General features: G+C 35.7%; 1 protein-coding gene across 1 annotated transcript in view; it reads right to left on the bottom strand.

The window, feature by feature from the left end:
- Positions 1-6,620: 6,620 nt before the first annotated feature.
- Asator (tau-tubulin kinase asator) overlaps positions 6,621-22,964 on the bottom strand; it is a 40,546-nt gene continuing 24,202 nt past the window's right edge. The window contains 19 exon segments of the mRNA XM_090118467.1: positions 6,621-8,072; positions 8,266-8,492; positions 8,894-9,005; positions 10,234-10,420; positions 11,582-11,639; positions 12,448-12,522; positions 13,036-13,129; positions 14,310-14,457; positions 14,459-14,578; positions 15,326-15,489; positions 15,760-15,940; positions 16,082-16,336; positions 17,554-17,655; positions 18,097-18,185; positions 18,658-18,726; positions 19,129-19,206; positions 20,024-20,111; positions 20,626-20,712; positions 21,656-21,751. Of these exon segments, the coding sequence (XP_089974593.1) occupies positions 8,270-8,492; positions 8,894-9,005; positions 10,234-10,420; positions 11,582-11,639; positions 12,448-12,522; positions 13,036-13,129; positions 14,310-14,457; positions 14,459-14,578; positions 15,326-15,489; positions 15,760-15,940; positions 16,082-16,336; positions 17,554-17,655; positions 18,097-18,185; positions 18,658-18,726; positions 19,129-19,206; positions 20,024-20,111; positions 20,626-20,712; positions 21,656-21,751 (2,226 nt within the window). The 3' untranslated portion in view covers positions 6,621-8,072; positions 8,266-8,269.

Genomic DNA, 22,964 nt, shown 5'->3' with positions numbered 1-22,964 from the left:
TTTTCTGCAGGTAGGCATTTCTTTCTACTCGTCGTTGTAGTCTTAACAGCTGAACGTTTTTGATCACGTTGCAGAAAGATGTCTCATTAATCACTACATAGTATAAAACTAAGTCGCTTTCCCTGGCCTTATATCTCTACATGTGCTTAAATCTTACAAAATTAAGCAACCGATTTTGGTGCGGTTTTTTTATTAGATATAGTGATTCTCGACAGAGGTTTCCATTAAGGGGTTTAAACAAAGCAGGCGAAGCCGCGGGCGGGTTGCTAGTTATACAAATAGTCAGTATATATAGCACCAATTTATACTATGTAGATCGTGGTCTATATTGGATTTTACACACATATACATGTCGTGGCCATATCGAAGATTTGCTCACTTCATGAAATGGCCGCATTTCTTGCTGACATGGCTGACATGGCTGACATGGCTGAATGTCTATCGGCCACAACATGATTTGGTTTGAGCATATCAATGATAAGAAATCGTTTCTCGATATGGGCAACTAAACACGCGATTTTTTCATGAAATGTGCAATCCTAAAGTAGTTACAGTAATTATTGGTAGAGGCGATGCAAGCGCTGTGTTTATGTGTGAAGATGGCGCAGGCGAAAATTTTATTTCTCGCAGTAAAAAACTTCATAAATCGTTCAATTACATTGAAGAAAGTCATACCTAGCTGGTCATAGCAAAGAATTTACGACGAAGTACGAGTACTGTGGAAACTGCGGATATCTTATGTTCAAGAATAAATGTGTCTAAAATCCTATAACTATATTTATATATTCTACTATATTATTTGTTTTCTGAAAGCTATTCGCTTCTGGTTTATCATTTCATGAAGTGAGCAAATCTACGATATTGCCACGACAAACATACATGTTTCAAGAATAGGCACATAAAACCAAAAAATAGTAGAATCTAATCCCGACTTAAGATCATTTTTTTATTTCTATTGTTTGCAATATGATGCATACAAAAAGTAGGTACTTACAAGTAAAACTTTAAACTAGTATGAATAAAATACTCAAGTACTGATTATATGCTCAAAGACCGCTCATATATAGATTATAGCGAATAAATTGCTCAAAACGCATTGTGACTACAGTAAAAGATACTGTTAATGTTGTTATGAAAAGGCTGCGAAATTCGTGCCCGATTTGCTATTCGATTTCGATGCGTTGTGGAACTAAAAAAATCTTTTGTATGGAATTTATGATGCGGAATTCGGATGGAAAATCTAAATTCATACTTAATTATTATTCAAGTTTGCTACGTGTACCTATAACTATGCGACTTAAAATATAAGGGGTTACGGAAATCTTTATATGGTTGTAAGATAAATTTAAATAATCTGTTGAAAGATTTGTTGGACACATGAGTACATATTGTCCGAATTTTTAAATTTTACCATCATTTGTATACGTAGTATATTATTACACGACTCGACAAAAAAATTTTCGTTCTTTGTCCTAAAGTTTATACTATTATTTTCCAGTTAGTTATGCACAAAAACGAAAAGAAAATACCTTTTTTCGGTATAAAGTTTGCTTTTGTGATAGTTATAATAATAATACTAATTTTTCAATTTTTTCATAAATTTTAATTTTTTAAAAAGACCGCGCGGTGAGAGTGGGATATTAACGTTTACACTGTGCCGCTAGATGGCACCCGAGTGGTAAACAACCATCAGGTATTATTTACAAGCCCAGAATAACTTAAAATGTCGTCACGAAAGTGCAAATACGATTCTGATGCATTTTGTTTTATATGTGGTCAATTTATTAAAGTTCGAGACGTGAAATATGAACTAAAGACATCTCACGTTCTCTGTGAAGCCTATGAAGCATATTTTGACTGTCCTGTACGGAATCAAGATAAGCCATGGGCTCCACATGTTGCTTGTAGATATTGTAAAAGGTGTTTGGAAGGAAAGGCAAATTCCAATTACAAATTTTAAGGCCATGGGCTGCAGGATGTCATTAAAAGTACATATGCTGCATGCTCATTTGGATAAATTTAAAAACAATATGGGAGCCTATTCCGAAGAGCAAAGAGAACGTTTCCATCAGGACATCATGAATTTTGAACAACGCTATCAAGGCCAATACAATGAAAACATGATGGGCGACTATATTTGGGGTTTATAGAGAGAAAGTAGCTATGAACATAAAAGAAAAAGTAAAAGTGTGCACTTTTAAGTTATTTTCCACTTCTCTGTAAGCTAATTTGATAGTAAAACTTAATAAAAATAATAAACATTTTTATTTCAATAGTTTTATTTTCAATAAAAAATTAAAATCCGAGATTTTTAAAAATTTCCTTCAATCAGTCTTCTAAGCACAAAAGCAAAGTTTTTCATGCCATATATTTTTTTTCCGTCTAATTACGACCTAAACTACGAAATTTAATGCTTTGCAATCAAAGTCAAATTTCATGGTGACCCGTTGTTATTAGTCTGTGCCATCATGCATAATTCCGAAATCACATGAAACCTACTTCCATAATAGAAAGCAAACATTTCTATTCTGAAATAAACTTGAAGTCTATAGATATTCTATCTAGATTTATACTACGTTTAGCCCAAAGTTAAGTTTTCGTTTTCGGCTTTCGGAAAAAGATATTATAGACTAAGGCTCCAGAGAGGTTGAAAGTTGAGGAGCGAAAAAAGTACGGAAACAAAATTTCTGTTTTAAATAGATATCAGTTATTTAAACATTTATAGGATTTTATGATCATTATTTTGTAAGTTCATTACAATAAACAATATAGAGGAAAAATAATTTCGAATGAAAAAAGCGTGTTAAATTATTTAGGATTTTCAAAATCATGGATAAATGTTCCTACATACTTAGGATATAGGAACATAATTATAATATGCCTAAAATAGGTGTCAAATTGTCAAATTTTCTAGACTGGATTAGAAATGGAAGTAACCTACTTACTGAAAAGGTTGCTGGTTTCAAATGCTGATTTCGTAACTAATAATAACCTAATAATTACCTATGCCTCGGCCCTCGGAATCTACGATTTTCGAATGTATGTGATGAACGTACCGTCGATATAAGTAGGTATATAAATTGTAATCGAAAATATGTATGTAGGTTTTTTCATACGCTCTTTAACAGCTTGATGGATGTTAGCTTGAGAAATGTTAGATTCATCTTAAATAACTAGTTGTTATGTAACTACTATAAAAACTTAGGTAGTATAAAGTATTTTCTAGTTTTTGATTTTAAGCGAGTATTTTACATTAAAGATTTTAACGGATTTTAAGACGTTTCGCACACGCTCGCTGCAAAATGTGCGAAACGCTGGGAAAATAATATAATGAATAAATCGCGTTTAAAATCTTTAATTTATAATGATAGCTTTAATTTAATTTCTTTCCAATAGTAAATGAATAGAAATTGATGTAGTTGACGACTTGACCTATCTGTATGAATTTCTATGTGTAGCTGTGTATTCGTAAATCTGATTTCGAAAACAATTTTTTATACTTCTATGTGATAAAGGTGTTTTCAGGACAACGTTTGCTAATAATAATTTTTCAGTGGTAGTTAGGATTAAGGATAGCGACCAGTATCATTTTGATGGCCAGTAAAATAAAACAACAATATAAGGACAAATACCTTTTATTTAAATTTCATTGTGCATATTTCGGTAAATATAAAAAAAAATATCGCAAAACAAAACGTAACCGAGCGTGCATCCTTGTAACATAAGACAAATTCAGCGCATCGCCTCAACATGCTCATTTAAAAAAGGGCCTAAGTATAATATAACAACAACTTTATACATAATTTTTATTTGTCAAAAATAATTTTCTCGACTTTTTTAATCTGTCACCGATATAACTATGAGACGGAAGCTGTTCGTAGACTAGAATGTGTTCCGGAACCCACGTTCCAAGCGATGTATCAGCTCACCTCCGTCAGACGCAACGCTGACAGCCGTCAGATCGCTGACAGCCGTCAGATCGCTGACAGCCGTCAGATCGCTGACAGACGTCACACTCGCTGACAGCTGTCAGACTCGCGCCTGACAGTCACAGAAACCGCCCAAAAATTACCAATAAACCTTACCGCTAGATACTTTTTAATTATTACATACATTTCTCTATTCTAAGCAGCGGAGACTAGAGTTGAATGGCGTCTACGTAACGTATATATATAATATAATAATAATATAATTTATACATATGTATAGAACTCGAAGATATTAGACTATCGGGGATATAAAATGAAACGTATGAACCATCGTTGTCGAATGTCGCCGCAAAATAAATATTCTAATATCGTCGAGATTCCCGTGCAACACTAATAATAATTAAGAAAACAGATTAATAATAATTAAATATTAAAAATTTTACACCTTGGAGTCTCAGTCCAACCTCGCATACAGTCAATATACTTCAAGAGACACCGAAGTACCTTCTACTTGTGCCCTCAAAAACGCTTGCAAATTACCTTACAAGCGTTTCCTTCACATTAAAAATTAAAAGCCGCGTACACACTACGCCACCAAAATTATTTCCGCGATAAATATATTTAAAATGTGAACACTGAAGATATTAGTGGCGCAGTGTGCACGCAGCTTTATGTCATCGCCTGCACGAATAAACGGGTTTGACGCACTTGCTAATCGAGAAACGATTTACAAATGCAGCCAATGACATGAAATTACAATCCAATACAATCATGTCATAAAATGTCAACACAAATGACATTTTTTTCATTTCAGTCAATCCTAGCGACCTTTTTTAAAAAATGCGTTAAATCTAAGACAACCCATATTAATAAACCGTTCTTTGTATTAAATTCTATATTAGAAAAGTTACCGGGAATTTTTTATCAAAATAATCTAATTAATGTACTCATGATCACAATATGTCATTATTTGTAAGAATATGAATTATTTTCTGAATATTTAACTGTAAAAGATGTATTAATATGGGTTTTTAGTTTACCATAAAAAAATATTATAGATAAAGAATTATTCATTCGAAACATTCAAAGGGACACATCACTAAAATCTCAAAAACGCACCGAACGCAAATATTTCACGCGTCATTACAACATTAAGGAAATGCTTTTTTTTTATTTATTTTTCTCTCTATATCGTACGTGACTCTTTAAAATACTAACCCGAAGGAAAACATTGATATGAAGGTATATTAAATCACCAATTTTTGATGATTTACGTTAAAAATTCGATGGAATCTAATAAAAATATCAGCGTTAGCGGAAAGCTTGGAAAATAATCTATAGCATTCTAACGCACCATTTCTTGTATCTATATTTTTTTATAATTATTTTTCAATCCATAAAAATTTCGAGGCAATTACTTTTTTTATATTTTTCATTTGAGTATGTTTCTTTCGCTGAATTCGAGCCTTAGAGTAATTAAATTATAAATATATTAAGGAGAAACTAAAATAGTGAGCGTTTAAGTCTTCAAAATAATTAATATAAATTAAAAATTGGATCATTGGCGTCTTAAATATATTTAATCTACCGCGCGTCATCAAAATAAAACCATAAAAACTAAATTTTAATAATCCAAAATTAAAAATTAACACCAAATTTAGACGAATCCGTATTATTATTTAAATCACACGCCGCAAAATTGTAAAATAATGTTATAATAAAGATATATTTTTGTTTTTATAATTGTCCTATTCTATAAATAAGTCCGTATAATTTCAGAAGATAAGCTTAACATACTCGGATCCGTGTATTAGCGAGTTTTTGAGATGTGATACCTACAAATTATTTTTTTATTCTTAATGTTTGTTTTTTTTCTTATGTAAGTAGTAGTTACAGAAACTGTTTTACGTCATAAAAATGATTAATAAGTTTATTTGTCTCATAATTGATATTTTTAGCACATGGGATTGAGAATCGTTCAAAAACTCGCCAATACATTATGCACCGAAAAAATCGTAATATTTTTTACATTTTAATAATTTTTCTTTATTATTAAACGAAGCTCACAAACCGATCAACAGTTCTTACCTAACGATAGCGAAGGCGAATGTCCTATAGTCCGGGATACATCGCCCATTTTTGCAAGTGATTACTATCAAGCTAATTTTTCATGAGTAGCTTTATTTTGATGAGATGCCCAATAATTTCATGTACGCAACTCTCGATTGTGGTAGCTTACAGAGGTAACAAGGATAAAAATTTTTGATTTGACGGTTCTCAAATATTTATTACGCAATTTGTAGGACAATATGTCTGTTGAATTATTTAAGTATTAAATAAGTGAAAATAAAAAAATCAGCTGGTTAGTAATCATTTATGATGACTTCGTTATCGATACACATTGGAAAGGGGGACTCTTTGATCAAACCATAGATTTTGTAGGACAAATATTTTTTCGAATAATTTAGATAATTATCTTGAGATTGAACAAAAAAAAACATTCAGTTAGTAATTAATATTTGAGAACCATCATACCAAAATATTTTATCCTTGTTTCCTCTGGTAGCTACCACAATCGAGAGTTTTGTACATGAAATTATTGGGCATCTCATCAAAATAAAGCTACTCACGAAAAATTAGCTTGATAGTAATCACTTGCAAAAATGGGCGATGTATCCCGGACTACTATCTAAGAGATCTAGGTATTAAAATTACATGTCAAAGTGTCTGAGATAATGTCAAATAATGTCAAACGGTATGAATCGATTTGACACGACAGATAAATCAATGTCAAACGGTATGAATCGATTTGACACGACGGATAAATCAATGTCAAACGGTATGAATCGATTTGACACAATGTAAACCATCTTATAGTTAGCTATATTGAATTTATTGACACACATAAATGCACTAAGACAATCAAATCTGTCAAATCAAATATGTCCTCCATTTTGCACAATTTTGCGTCCTGCCGTGCTGTTTCACTAATCATGTAATCTAAAGATTTTAAAGGTTACAACACAGTTATTATAGATAAAATATTAAAAAAAAACCAGAGCACTAATCATATTTTGTTTACATTTTAAAAACGTGGATACTTTTTATTATCTGTCAAAACGAGGTAATAGTATACGTATTGAAAACATTTCATTATTTTCCAAACATGTCACTTTCGAGGATATATTTTGTAACTCTTAGCAATGGTGTAGCCTTAAGATATAGCTTCTAGGAGTTTAAATTTAGACACAGAATTTATAATTACTTGAAACACTATAAGAAAGATAAATGTCATGTTGTGCCAAAAAAGATGGTATTTTTGCTTTAGTACAATAATTTTTTGTATTTATTATTTCAAGTAACTATAAATTCTTATTTTATCAAGCTACATCCGTTCTTATGTTATTCAAATAAAGATTTAAAATTGCATAACTCTAAACATTACATAATATAGAAAAATAAATATCTTAAACATTTTAGAATTCCCGAAACAAAAGCCTCTCAATAGCAATACAATTATTATTAAAATTAAAATTTTACCAAAAATAGTACCGAGATTAATGTCAAATGACGTCACGACACATTTTAATTAAAATAATTTTTGCAATCAAATCCAAAACCCCTCAATTTCTTACGAAAAAGCGAAAAGTATTATCCCGCGAGGTCTTCCAAATTAAAAAATTATAAAAAATATATGTAATTTCAAAATAACATCTACTTATTTGTGCACTACCGTTAACCGCCATTAACTAAAGACCACCAATTTGTATTCACAACCAAATTATTCTTCTTTAATCACAAATAATCCTTCATAAAAAGTATAAAACAATTCATTTTACGTAAATGTAAAATATTTTTAAACCACTATCCAGAAATTTTACATTTAAAATCATATTAGAAACAACATCTGAAACTTTCATAATTTAACAGACGCCATGACATTTTTATGTCAAACAATTCCACTTTGACATGCGTAATCACTTTGACATCTATGACAAACGTTAAGAAAATCGTGACGTCATTTGTACACTGTACACAAATAGTAAGGGAAAAGTATGGATATAGTCAGGTGTAACAATATGTATAGTTACATATTACACATTGAGGTACGTATGTTTCGCCGTCACACTTGCTCGTCAGATCCTGTGAAACAAAATTTTAAAGTTATATATATTTTTGTATATTTTTTTGATATAATAATTAATGTTAGTTAAATCGTTTGTACTAAATTGTTGATTTACATTTAGAAATATTGAATAGAATTATTTAGATTTACCTAACTGAATGGCCCACTTGCCCCATTGCCCCCACTTGCCCCAATACAAGCTATACTCACTGAGCTAGGGCGCAATAGACAGCGGTCGGAACCGCCGGGCCCTCGCCGCGTTGTGTGCCGGCGGGGCTGCCCCCGGGGCGGGGGGCACCGCGCCTGCCCCACTCGCCCCACTGCCCCCACTGGCCCCAGTCCCCCCGTTGGCGGGGGGCGGCGGGGGCGAGGGGGAGGACGACGAGTCGGAGCGGGAGGGGGCGGGCTCGCGGGGGGCGCTGTTCGCGCGGCTCGTGCTGCAAATCATTATTGTTTATTTAGGCTAAATTATTTATTTGAATCGTGTGTACAAGGGATAATGATAATGTGATCATTATGTAGGATAAATCTTGTTTAAAATTCCGATGGTACTAGAAAGTAAATGTGTAAGAGTATGACAATAAATTTTCAACAACTTTAGCAGAATTTGTATTGAGTTATATTATTTCTTATAATTTACTTGATTAACATTATGTTTTACAGCATAATTGCGTACACATAACGTAATTTTTAAGTAAAAAGTCCTGACATGTGATTCCATGACATAACGCAAACAAATGTCATAGTTTTTACTAAATGTTGACATTACTTAAATACCAAATCAATATACCCCACTATTTATAATACCCCAGTTATAAAATATATATAAAATGCTCACGTATTCTGCGCGTGTGCGGTCTGTCTGTGTCTCGGTCTCGCGAACCGCAAGTTGAGTTCTCTCGCCGGATCCACCGCGTACTTGTCCGCGTTCTGCCGCCGACGACGTAGTGCTGACAATGTATAGGAAAGCATGAGGAAAATTGTTTTTTTTGTGTATGTGGTTGGTAATGTATGGTGAATATGTTGCGTTATCCTACTAATATTATAAATGCGAAAGTTTGTGAGGATGTGTGTGCGTGTTTGTTACTCTTTACTACTGAACCGATTACATTGAAATTTAGCACACATATAGAGGGTAACTTGGATTAACACATAATCCCACGGGAATTGGAACTATGCAAGTTTTTCTTTGAAAACGCGGGCGAAGCCGCGGGCAGAAATCTAGTAGTAATATATATTTATTTCAGGTTTGGATTCTATAATATGACGACAATCAAATATTTCTAAATGTACATATTTACAATTCCAAACCTAAAAAAAATATTTTCATTTTGTGGGTCATAATAAAAAAAATCGACACGTCACGACAACTGACAGTTTGCCAGTTGAACAATGTCATGGCCGATTGTATTTTCAGTTGCAACTTTGTATATTATATTTAAGGAAAAACATGATGCAAATATATATATATTCACAAAACTGCACCATCAAATATGTATGTCACTTCTCGTTCCCAAAGATGTAGAAAATGGAATAGACCTAAAACTAAACTAAATTTTGGCAAAAAATCATATCTATACATGGGTCCTTTTATTTACGAAAAACTAAATTTAGCAACTAACCTCCTACCCCTGACCAAGAGGCAATGCAAAAAACATATAAAAAATTTCCTTTGTGGTTTGGACTACGAACACACCGAAAACTTCCTCAGACCATTAAAATAATTCTACAAACTCACTCAAGACATCCATCCTATCTCATTCACTCTCAGAAATTTATTCAACTAGCATATTGCATGTATTTTCGTAGTTAAGAATTTACCTCTGTATAAACTGTGTAAATAGACGTAAGCTGGAAGAGACTATTCTCCACAACACAGGGAATCCTAGTGTGGAGATTAGTGCATTGTATTATCTACAAAATGTTTATGCAACAATAAAGATTTTTGTATTTTTTTGTATTTTGTATATAATAATTGAATCATCAAAAAGATTCCAATAGGTAAGTAAATAAATTTTATTTTATTCGTAACCAATCTATTAAAATAGGTAAGAATTTTATTATTAATATTTATTTACTCATATGCTATTTCTGCCTATTTTATTTGATAAAGACGAATAAGAGTGCTTTTCCTCAAACTCATGTCAATAACAATTATTATTATTACATGAAACTCACCGGGCGTCAGATCGTCCACTCTATGGCTATCCCCACCATGTGGTGCCCCAGCCCACGACGCACACTTGGCCAGTCTGTTCTCACCCCCACTACCCCCACTCCCACCGGTACCGATACCAGTGGTACCAGTCCCAGTGGTACCGGTACCACGCGCTACTGGTATACGGGAGCCGCTGCCCGATGAGCGCTGTGAATCAGTATAATACATGAAAGAGGGGGAAGTCCCGTGTCCCTAGTGCGGTAAGGGACTAATGAATGTGTATTTTTTTTTTAAGAATTAAACTTTTAGTGGAAACTTTACTGATATGTGTATCGTTTGTTATCTTTTATTTATAAGATATATTGTATTGTTTGTTTCCCAAAGATAAATAAAATAAAAATAAAAATAAAATAAATGAATTATGTTTCACTGTTCCATTTTCATTACGGACAAGTATGTGTGATGTGACATAAGTCGTTTTTAAACAATTGATATGTATGTTACGTCTTGATATTTTTATGATAGGATTGAAATCCTTATTAAAATCAATTTTTTTTTTCTTGCCAAAATAACACTAGCACACAATAAAATTCTTGAAAACATATTTCAAGTCATACAACCGTTATACAAAATGTATGAAAATAATTGATGTCCTTTTTTTACGTCACCATAACATTTATTATTAAATTTCATCATAGTTTGAAAAATATTCGAAAATCAAAAATTAATATGGTCCGGGAGCCAGCAGCAGATTTTATGACCAAGTTCCTCTCAAGCGGTAATTAGTAAAATGCATCAAAGTATAGTATTATGAAGCCTCGTGAACGTCAGCTGGAGCTCGGTTGGGGGGAAGAGCGGTTGTAGCCTCCCGTATCAGCTGACGGTTTTTCCACCAAGATACAGCCAGCTGACATATATATTTATCCACAGTTACATATAAGCTATCATCAGGTAAATTTTTGTTTGAGAGGAAATAACGGAAAATAAATTTTTCTTTAAATTTAACTTTCATGTTCGAGACACCAGCTGACGTATAATACACCATGTTGTAACCAGCTGACTATTTTTTTTCGTTGAGATATTGGGTTAGCTACAATTTGACAAATTTTTAGCTGAGAGGAAATGAATGAATGAATGTATTTTTTTTTCCTATGTGCGTGGGAGGCTACAACCGCTCACCCCCCCAACCGAGCGCCAGCTGACGTTCACGAGGCTTTATAATACTATACTCTCATGCGTCTGACGAATTATCTCTTGAGAGGAAATAGTTAACCAAATTTGCACCTGGCTCCCTAACCAATAGATTACATTTTTATATAAAGAGATGTAAAATGACTAAAGATAAAAAAATTACAACAAAATACTCACATCTCTGAGACTCGACGCATCTCCCGCGGCGCTGCCGTCGCGTCGTAATGAACTGCTTCTGAAATATACAATTAATCATATTATAGTACTTAAAAATATGTTTTTATGTGCTAATGAAAGTTATAAATACAATATTATCAAACAACAATAATGTGTAGAGAAAAATAGTTGTACACTTGCATGATCAATGACATTATATCATTACTATACAGGGTGTCCCACCGTCGGTATACTAAGCTCAAAGGAGGTTATAGTTTTGCATACGCTGAGTACGTAAAAATACTTAAAAAATTCCAGATACATTTTTTTTTCAAATAGATGAATTCTTAAAACTCTTTGTGTACACCCCTAACAAGCAACCCGCCTTAATTTTACACCCACACGTGAGCTATCGTTTAAAATTATGTTTTCATAGACAAAATGCTCACATTAGTGAAGCTGTATATGTCGGCTGCGCGAAGCTAGAGAAGAAAACATGGATTTTAAGGAAAAAATTTTGCAAAAAATTTTTGACATAATTTTGTTGTTTAGGTATTTTTAACGTGATTAGTGTATGCAAAACTACAAGTCCCTTCGCGCTTAGTATACCGATAGTGGGACACTCTGTATAATATGAGATAATGTCAACGTCATAATATCATAGTGGAAAAAAGAAAAAAAAACATACAAGATTTATTTATGAGAATTTTATTACATAAAATAAAATTATTGACATGCTTTAGTTATATAAGGTCCCTATACTCATAATTGTTTTCAAATTCAACTACTGAACTGATTTTGAAGCAACATTATTCTCCAGTAGGTGCTCGAGTACGTATTGGGGAATATTATTTATTATTTTATAGATATTAACGAATAAAACTCACCTATCTTGTATAGCATCAAGTCTGGTTCTCTCTACGGCCGGGCTGTGGCTCTTTTCCACACTGCGAGTCGATGAACTGCATCAATGTTATATATTTATATGTATAAAAAAATGTTATTTAAATCTCAATGTGACTTGTATTCTTATGTTCTATTAATACAAAATTGTATATAACACAGAATTTAATATGAATAGATTTTAGTCGTGCTGTCTATGGCAGTAAAAAGACGGTGGAGAATTTTAAAAGTAGTAGTACTCTTTATAAAATTAGTACTAAATATTTGATGTCAAAGTGTAAATATACACGTCGAAGTGTACATGTACATGTTAAGTGAAAGTTTACATGTCAAACTATAAGCTCGCATGTGAAAGTGTACATATTAATTATGTCAAAGTGTAAGTGTGTATATAATGTATAAGTGTACATGTTAACATATAATTGTGCATGTCAAAGTGTTAGTGTAAATGTCAAAGCGTATATACCTAATATAAATCTGTGTATGTGTGTGTTTGCACAGCTATATAAGTTTGTATAATAAGTGTACATGTTAATGTGACATTTATAATTGTGTGTGTGTATATATCTCACCGCTTGTCCCTCTGGTGGTCCGTCGCGTCGTAATAAATGGACGCGTCCTCGGCACGAGCCTCGCCCGCGCCGCTCACCACGGACTGGATGCGCACTAACAATTATACATTGTTTTATTATGACTTCTTGATATTTTTAAAACTTCTTTAGGCGTGTTGAGAAGAAAATTTCAAGGTTGCGTCATGACAATATTTTCACGTCATGCAGTAAGTGACGATTTTGTTATCTTTGAAACTTGTCAAAGAAGCAAGCTCTTTTTATATGAAATATGAATAATTGGAAAGTAGTTCTGAGCGACGTTGAACGCACGTTTTTAGTTCATAAATTCTGTAATCAGAATAGTGCCTAGTAGGCATATAAATAAATTATGTGTGTTACTTTACTACATACGCACACATTAAAAAGGTCAAAATATAGTGCTATACATCTGTCTCTCTTATAGAAAACAAGCCAGTTTTAGTAACTTCGTTCCATCTCTTAAGTTTTTTTTTTATAAAAAATACATTGTTTTTTCACGTTGGCAAATGAAAAGTATGTTTGTTTGTAGAGTTATCTAGTACGTACCCGAGTGTGTAGGTTCAGTAGTGCCGGGCGCGGGGCGCACGCGTATCTCGAGGCGGCTGGACACAGTGGTCTCGCGGGGGGGCGGCGCGCGGGGCGGGGACCCGGACCCGCTCGACCGGGACACGCTCTGTGTGGTACGTACCCGAGTGTGTGGGCTCAGCGTTGCCGGGCGCGGGGCGCACGCGTATCTCGAGGCGGCTGGACACAGTGGTCTCGCGGGGGGGCGGCGCGCGGGGCGGGGACCCGGACCCGCTCGACCGGGACACGCTCTGTGTGGTACGTACCCGAGTGTGTGGGCTCAGCGTTGCCGGGCGCGGGGCGCACGCGTATCTCGAGGCGGCTGGACACAGTGGTCTCGCGGGGGGGCGGCGCGCGGGGCGGGGACCCGGACCCGCTCGACCGGGACACGCTCTGTGTGGTACGTACCCGAGTGTGTGGGCTCAGCGTTGCCGGGCGCGGGGCGCACGCGTATCTCGAGGCGGCTGGACACAGTGGTCTCGCGGGGGGGCGGCGCGCGGGGCGGGGACCCGGACCCGCTCGACCGGGACACGCTCTGTGTGGTACGTACCCGAGTGTGTGGGCTCAGCGTTGCCGGGCGCGGGGCGCACGCGTATCTCGAGGCGGCTGGACACAGTGGTCTCGCGGGGGGGCGGCGCGCGGGGCGGGGACCCGGACCCGCTCGACCGGGACACGCTCTGTGTGGTACGTACCCGAGTGTGTGGGCTCAGCGTTGCCGGGCGCGGGGCGCACGCGTATCTCGAGGCGGCTGGACACAGTGGTCTCGCGGGGGGGCGGCGCGCGGGGCGGGGACCCGGACCCGCTCGACCGGGACACGCTCTGTGTGGTACGTACCCGAGTGTGTGGGCTCAGCGTTGCCGGGCGCGGGGCGCACGCGTATCTCGAGGCGGCTGGACACAGTGGTCTCGCGGGGGGGCGGCGCGCGGGGCGGGGACCCGGACCCGCTCGACCGGGACACGCTCTGTGGGGGAGATGATGACGTTATACGGGGTATTTTGGGTGGTTGTTTTGGAGTGTCTGGTATGTTCGTTATAACTGTGTTCGTATTTATACTTATAAAAACGAACGTGTTTTTATAATGGTGTGCGTTTTTATAACTATGGCCGTTTTTATAACTGTGTCTGTATTTTTAATAACTGTGGCCGTTTTTATAACTGTGTCTGTTTTTTTATAACTGTGTCCGTTTCTAAATCTGTATTTTTCTATAACTGTGGCCGTTTTTATAAATGCGTCTGTTTTTTTTTAAACTGTGTCCGTTTATATAACTGTGTCCATTTCTAAAACTGTGTCCGTTTTTATAACTGTGTCTTTTAATAACTGATCCTGGCAAATAAGAAATATGTCAATTCGGTAAATGTGTCTATTTCTATAACCTTTATGTATGTCAACTGAGTTTATTTCTATGAATACATCAGTGTGTGTATGTGTGTTATTTAGTGGGGTATATTAATTTATTTAATTTCAAGACATTTGAAGTCGTGCATGCCTCGCGCTTATTGACATCTTCAAATACCTATATTTTGAAAACTAAGTTTCTAAATGCAAAAATATTTCGTATGTATACTTGGCATACATACAGGTGTAACATATTATTAAAATATAACCGAAATCTGAAACTTGACGCTGAAATCTGTGTCCGTTTTGCGTGAAATGCCCCATGTATCTTTCTATATTGTGTATAATTATCTATATGCGTGTATGCACTCACGGGCAGGCTCCTCGCGCGGTGCGGTGCGGGCTCCGCCTCGCTCGCTAGCACGCGCGCCGCGACCCCGCGCGCCGCGTCCACGCGGTAGCGGAGCGGGGCGCCCACACCGTCGTCGAACGACGCCTGCTGCAGGAGGGGGGGCTGCAGCGCGCGGATGTGGGTGCCTGGGGGTAGTGTGGTTAACATAAGAGATGCATCACAAATTGTGTTTGTTTTTAATAATCAATGATGCATTGTGGCATTGAAGAATGGCGTGATTACGCATTTGGATCATTACTTGATTAACGATGACGCGATAGACAGGTTTTGACCGTCTGAATCAATTTTAAATTAATACGAAATGTCGATTCTAGCACTCGTCAGTCACTTTTTTAGCACTTTCTCAGCTCCTGTAGTGGTTTAGAATTGATGTAGCACGCATTAACGGCACTTACCGATGGCCGGCAGCGACCAGCTGCGCGGCAGCGCGGGCAGCACGCGCGCGAACCGCTCGGCGCCGGCGCCGCGCACGCAGCAGCGCGCACGTGCGCCCCGCGCGCCGTCCCGCGGCCGACTGCGCGCCGACCGCGTGCCGTCCCGCTCCCGCTCGCCCTCCTTGCTGTCTCTGTCTGCTGCCTGCAACACAAAATATACAGATTAAACAAAACTGCTGCAGCTATTGCGTCATTCACTTCTACTACTGCTGCAGCTATTGCGTCATTCACTTCTACTACTGCTGCAGCTATAACTTCATTATTTTTACTACTACAAACCCACCTGCTGCACGGGCGACACTCGTTCCTTGACCACCTCCTTGACGCTCGGCACGTGCACGCTGATCTGCGTGTGTTGCGTCGGTGTTGGTTGTGTTGCTTGCGTCGCCTGTGTTGGTTGCGACGTGTGTTGCGTGTGTTGCGTGTGTTGTAGCGACGTGTGTTGCGTGTGTTGTTGCGATGTGAGCGGTAGTTGAGTGCGCGGTTCCTTCGAGCTGGAGGAAATGCCGGACGCGCGGTTCGCACGATGTTCTGGAGACTGGAAATGTACGAAACATTTCTTTTATGAGGATTCTATATAAAAATTACGATAGCTTGAATGTTAAGGTTATCAGTGTCATAGCATTTGGTAATGTGTGGCTCCGATGGTAGAATTTGCTTTATGTAAGTAAACTACTTCACAGAATGTTATAGTATATATGAAATAGCTCTTATATGTATTGAGTGATCATGGTGAATGAGTATTAGGTGTCTCACAATGTACTTGTTTGTTATTTTTGATACACGATCTTGTTCATAGCCTGTGTCATGTATTATAATTTTTTATGTGGTACGTAGTACGTACGTGTGGTAGTAAACAAATTTCTCATAAATTCCTCTCTCTCTCTAAATTCCAATACTAATGTATTGATATTAATTGATAATTATAATTTATCTATTTCCTGTCATTTAAAAATTGTGTGCATAAAATATTATTTCTCATTTTCATTTTTATCTTATAAAGACAGTTGATGCTATGTAAATATATTTTATAATGACTTCAGTAATTGTGAGCGTGTTGGGGATGATTTACTATGACTCGAATAAAAGATTAATTAAATATAAACTGAATTTATTTATTTATTGCACAGTTCTTACGCGCTGACTCAACACTACGTACAAAATAAAGATGCGCTGATGCCGAAACACATAACACATTCCCTTGACACCATCATTTTATTTTATATTTACTGCACTGCAAACAAAGATTAATTGTTATCTCTTTGCCTGTATATTGCATTTTTTACTATAATTTTTCTTTGCCTATTATCCCTTCATATCATATCATATTAACTGGAAAAAGAGCCTTATTATTATCTATTTATTGGCTTTTATATTGTATATATAGATCATCTTTTCGCCCCATGCCCCATCATATATTCTGCACACAAAGATTATTACTAATCTCTTTGCCTATTAATTGTATATAATATTTTTTTCTTTGCCCCTTGCACCATATCCGATTTATATACTGCAAAAAAGGATATGTACTTTTATCGCTTTGCTTGTAAATATATTTTTTATGTTAAGAAATTTTTTACCATTTTTCCCTGGCCCATGCCCCACTCCCTATAAATTTATATCATAATTACAATTTATTTGTCTGATTTTTTTCTATATTTTTCCCCTTGCCGCATATCTCCACTAATTTACATCATAAACCTATCTCTTATCACATTTTTTCTATATTTTCCCCTGCCCCTTTGCCCCACTGACCTGCGCATGTTCATGTCTCCACTCGTTATCGGTAGTATCGGACGAGTCGTCGAACTGCGACTTCCACAGCGACACTAGTGTTAGCGCCCCGCCTCGCGTCACCTGTAGAATTCAACTTAAAATAAATATTTCAGGACATTTTCTACACACGGGACGATCTGATCCCATAGTAAGCTTTCACTTGTGCTATGAAAACCAAATGGCTGATAAACATATTATATACAGTGTGGAAATTTTCAATGGGCCCTGGAGGGAAAGTAATTGGAGATAGCAAATTTTTCAGAAAAAAAAAATATCCTTTATTTTCTAAAATAAATGGAACTGCATTCAAAGATTTTCGAAAATTCACTAGCTTCAACCGGGAATCGAACAATTGAGAATAAATTTGAACGACAAGACAATGTGTTTGTAAGAACCAACAATATCGCTTAATTTAGTTTGAAGATAGAAGGGTTTAACGTTTGAAGCGATACTATTGGTTATTTACAAACACATCCTCGCACATGATTGGTGGAAAAACACATAAACAACAAAAATACTGACCTGTTGCAAAGCGGAGACATTATCGTCGTCCATAACCGCGAACTGTGTGTAGCTCTGCTCACCGCGCGCACCGCGACCGCGACGGGCGCCTGTAACGTGTAAACGTAAAGTTAAAGTGTAACGTGTAAAGTAAACGTGTAAGGTGTAAAGTTAAAGTGTAAGGTGTAAAATAAAAGTGTACGGGTAAAGTTAAAGTGGTTCGTGTTAAGAGTAATGTGTTAAAGTGATTTAGTGAAGGTAAAATGATAAATATTAAATGTTATAGATAAAAAAAGGAATATTCACAAACATTTGACAAATAAATTATCATTTCATTTCATTTGTAAATGTTCAAATAAAATAAAAATTCTCCTCATTAACTCGAATGTAACGTACGTTCAAGTTTATGAGGAGAATTTGTATCAATACCAATACAACATAAGTATTTTGTAAGTTCATATACATAAATAGATCATTTTCCATATCTCCATATATCTTCTCAATAATTTTCGTCTTTGATAAACAACACGGGAAACAAAAAAAAAACAATATTATTTATACAATGAAATAAAAGCGACTTACCACGTTTGAAGTGCGTGTCGGAGTGTACACTGTCCACATCGGCAACTATACGGGGACTGCTGGATTCGCCTGCAATAACAAATATAGAAATTTAAATGGATTATTAGTAAAATGAATTTTTAATTTATACTTTGAAATAAAGCATTTAATGCAGTTCCTGAAACTATAAAATTCTTATAGTTTTAGTTTTATATCATCATCTTTTAATCTTATAAAATTACTATACCTGACAATTATTATGTTACGAAATCGGGCGTAGTTTTTTGATCAACAATTTAATTTAATAAATTGAAAAAGTGGAGGTAGTGAATTCAGTGCTTTATATCAGAAAAATCTAAAAGTAATTTTAAATTGAAGTTAGTTGAAGTGATTTAAATTGAAAATTCATCCATTATTTTTGGCATTCGTAAATAAAGCAGTACAATAAATATTTAAATAAAATGTTATGAATATAATAAACAATATACACACCGGCCGGCGAAGGTTGTAGTTCCTGCACACAAGTGGGCGGCGCTGTGACCACGCGGAGTCGTGCCAACGTCGGACCGCCTGTAAAGTCAAAGTCTAAGTTACACTTTCACTTTACACGTTCATATTGTGCAGGTAAAGTGATACAATTAAAGTGAAAAGATGTAATTTACATTTTTACTATCAATTTTGAGTGAATTTTAATTTATTTGTATGCCTTACACTTATTAAAATAGGGAGTAAAATTTTGAAGATAATAATATGTGCTAGGAAAATTGTTTTACAGTTGGACATTTATTTTTACTATAAAGTTATTAGACAGTATATCCTATATCTTATTCTGGGTCAGTGGTATTTGCATGAAAGACTAACAAACATCCATCCATCCTGGCAAACTTTCGCATTTATAACACAAGTATTTACTAGCTGTGCTGTGCGGTTTTACCCGCAGTGCTTCGCTCCTGTTCGGCCATAACCTTCCTCGATAAATATCTAACACCGAAATATTTTTTTGAAATCGGACCAGTAGTTATATTTTAATAATTAAAATTGTTCAAGTAAATACTAGGAAATAATGTAGCTTTTTAACAGTTAAACTATTTTTGAGTTTCAACACAGACACACTTTATATAACTGAATAATGTCAATAATTTTATTTTCCGCTCCGCCGTCTCACCGTCCGCCCCGGCTTCGCCCGTGGTACCCGCCCGTTGTATTTCGCAATAAAAGGTAGCCTATGTCCTTTCTCGGGTATCAAAATATCTCCATACCAAATTTCATGCAAATTGGTTCAGTAGTCTAGGCGTGATTGAGTAACAGACAGACAGACAGAGTTACTTTCGCATTTATAATATTATAGTACGGATTAGTATAGATAAACAAAATCACAAAACCTCACCAGCGTTAGGTCTGGGCTTGCAGGGCGGCACGCTCTGTCGTTCCGGTCTCGTTGCCGTGTTGCTGCCCAACGCTGAGGTACTCGTTTCCTGCTAACATACACACAATTATTATTGAAGTGAAACTTCTTTATCGGGGTTGGAAAAAAATTTAGTGTAACATTTTTTCGTTACGCGTGACATTATTCCGTTACGGGCCAACTTTTTCTTATCCCTACCACGCGTGATTCGACGTATTTCTGTAATGTTGCATATTATAGTAAATTATTTTTTGAAAAATAAGGTCACAAAGAAGTTTCACTTCTTACGTGTGTACACTAGTACACGCACACATTTTTTTATTTATTTAATACTATCGGTCCACCCCGGCTTTATACGTGGCACAAATTCCAAGAAAAAATAAATTAAAAATTGCAGTTACAATATTTGTTTTACAATGCGGGTAGTTCAAGAAATAAATATTCTATATAATTATTTTAAAATGCGGGTAGATTAAGCAATAAAAATTCGATATAATTATTTTAAAATGCGGGTAGATTAAGCAATAAAAATTCGATATACAATAATTAATATAAAATGCGGGTAGTTGAAAAAATAATATTACCTTAGCATGTCTATCAGGCGATGGCGCGGGTGTAGTCCTCTGTTCCGGCTCTTTCTCTTTCTCCTGCTTCTCTGTTGTTGTCGATTGCTGTGGAAACATATTGTTTTAAAGATAAAAATAGTTATTTTATGTAATTCGAACATTTTCTGTTCATTATTAAAAAAATTATCGATGTTATTTAAGAAAATATTGCATATTATGTCTCTGTATTTATAAATATTTTTTGACGTGACAACGTCTTATAATTCGATAGAGCCGGCTGCACGCACGAAAAAACATGACTCATGCGGCGTAACCTCGCTCTGAGGCGTTCCATGTAAGGCTTGAAGTGCAAGCGAGAGCGGAACGAGTGACAAAGAAGCACAATCGGACGTTGTCACGTTCAACTACAGACAACCAATTTTTTTCGATATATTCTTATAATTTTGAACGATATATATAAATTTAATGACGTAACATATTTAATAGCGTTCGAAAAGATTCGAAAAAGATATTTTTTTCTGATCTGATCTGTTCATTTGTTTTGACACAATTTTTGTACGGCATGGATAATGGAAATTGTGTGGTTAAAATTGGGAAATGGGAACCTTTTACTTATATGTATGTGGACGATTTTATTTATTTTACGACATGTGTTTTAAAATTATTTTACTTGAACTATGAATTTGTGCTAAATAATGTTATTGTATAATGTAATTTTTATTTTATTTTTTCTCTCAACTACGCTGTGTGCATTTTACCGCAACATATGTTTTAATTAATGTAAAATCTATATAAATAAAAGAAAGTCGTGTTAGTTACTCCACTTATAACTCAAGAACGGCTGAACCGATTTAGCTGAAAATTGGCAGGAAGGTAGTTTAGAGCCAGGAGAAGGACATAGGATACTAAATATTATGTACCACGGGCGAAGCCGGGGCGGACCACTTGTTGTGTATAATTAGTTACAATTGACAGCTGCAGTGTGCACAGAGTGTGTTTAAATAAATAAATAATAATACTTTGACCGTAAACAAGCAAACAAACTCACATATCCGTTGATCTGCGCGTGCCTGCGCTCGGCGAGCACGTGGCTGTGCGTCTCCGTCGCCGCTACTGTCTCCGCCTCCAGACGGCGACGGGCTTGCTGTTGGAAATAAATAAACGAAATATATATATTTCCTGAATGCATATACAGTGGTGGACGTTTAATAACAATAGTGTGACACCCTGTATATTAAAATATATATTACAGGTAAATTAGCTTGGAGAAATTTTTGCATATGTAGTGGTGTGTATATTACTCAGATCTTAGAGCGCGTTTCCACTATATCGTTCTGGCCTATACAAAAATGTTTCGATATCCTAACATTACTATTTAATTTTATACTTATTCCTAGCAACACTTTTGTTTTCAATAAAAACAAGTTTTTATTTGAAAGAAAATGGTTTTGACTTTATAAAAAAAAATATATCATTCAATTTTACGTCCTTGAGCAAACGACAAGGCGACTACCGTGAAACAATAAAATATCGTGTCCATAATAATTTGTTTCATAATTAATATTTGACCATAATAATTACGAAACAAAACAAATAAATAAATCGTCACTTGATAGTGGAAAGTGGAAACACGCACAAAACCAGAATAAACCAGTTTACGCTGTCCGCAGGTGCCACGTGCAGTCGTTTGGTACCGTTAGAACATAAAGCACATTTCATTCAAAAATTATAATTATTATGTACGTAGTTTAATTGATAAATTTTGTATTTGTTGATTGTTGTTATTATTTGTTATTATTGTTATAATATTTGTTGAAGTGAATTACATGTCCCGCAGCCGGAGGCCCCAAATGAAAACTCAGATGTACTTAAAAACTACATTTAATAGCTAAAATGAGACTTTTACACCCATGTCTGCACGATGCAGACCGGAGTTAAAGAATGAATTTATACAGTTTAATAATTATAAAGACGTAAGCTTGGATGCTAACTAAGGGAAATCGCATCCACATTCTATTCCCGTGCGAACGGCGTATTCAGCAGTTTTGTATGAAGGCAGGGCCATAACTAGTGTTTAATTTGTGTGTAAGTGTTGTAACTTTATATTGTTAATTCAATATGGCTCCAGTGTTAAAACATGGTCGAGGCAAGCCTTTGACTTCTCAAACTAAAGAATTAAACTTTAAATGTCGTTTCTTTTTCAGGTTAGTAAATTTTTCATTTTAGTAACATTGTTAATGTAAAAGTTATATGTATGTTAAATGTGCAAATATTAAAATAAAGTCTCATCTTTTTCAGAGGAGAAACACATATAGTTTAATTTAAAATCCCTTATATATACAGGGTTACTTGTAAAA

This window comes from Colias eurytheme, chromosome 30, assembly GCF_061535395.1.
Source record: "Colias eurytheme isolate Ceu_HAF_F1 chromosome 30, ilColEury1 Martin Lab GWU primary, whole genome shotgun sequence".
Classification (NCBI taxonomy): Eukaryota; Metazoa; Arthropoda; class Insecta; order Lepidoptera; family Pieridae; genus Colias; species Colias eurytheme.
This window is presented reverse-complemented; position numbering and strand designations above follow the sequence as displayed.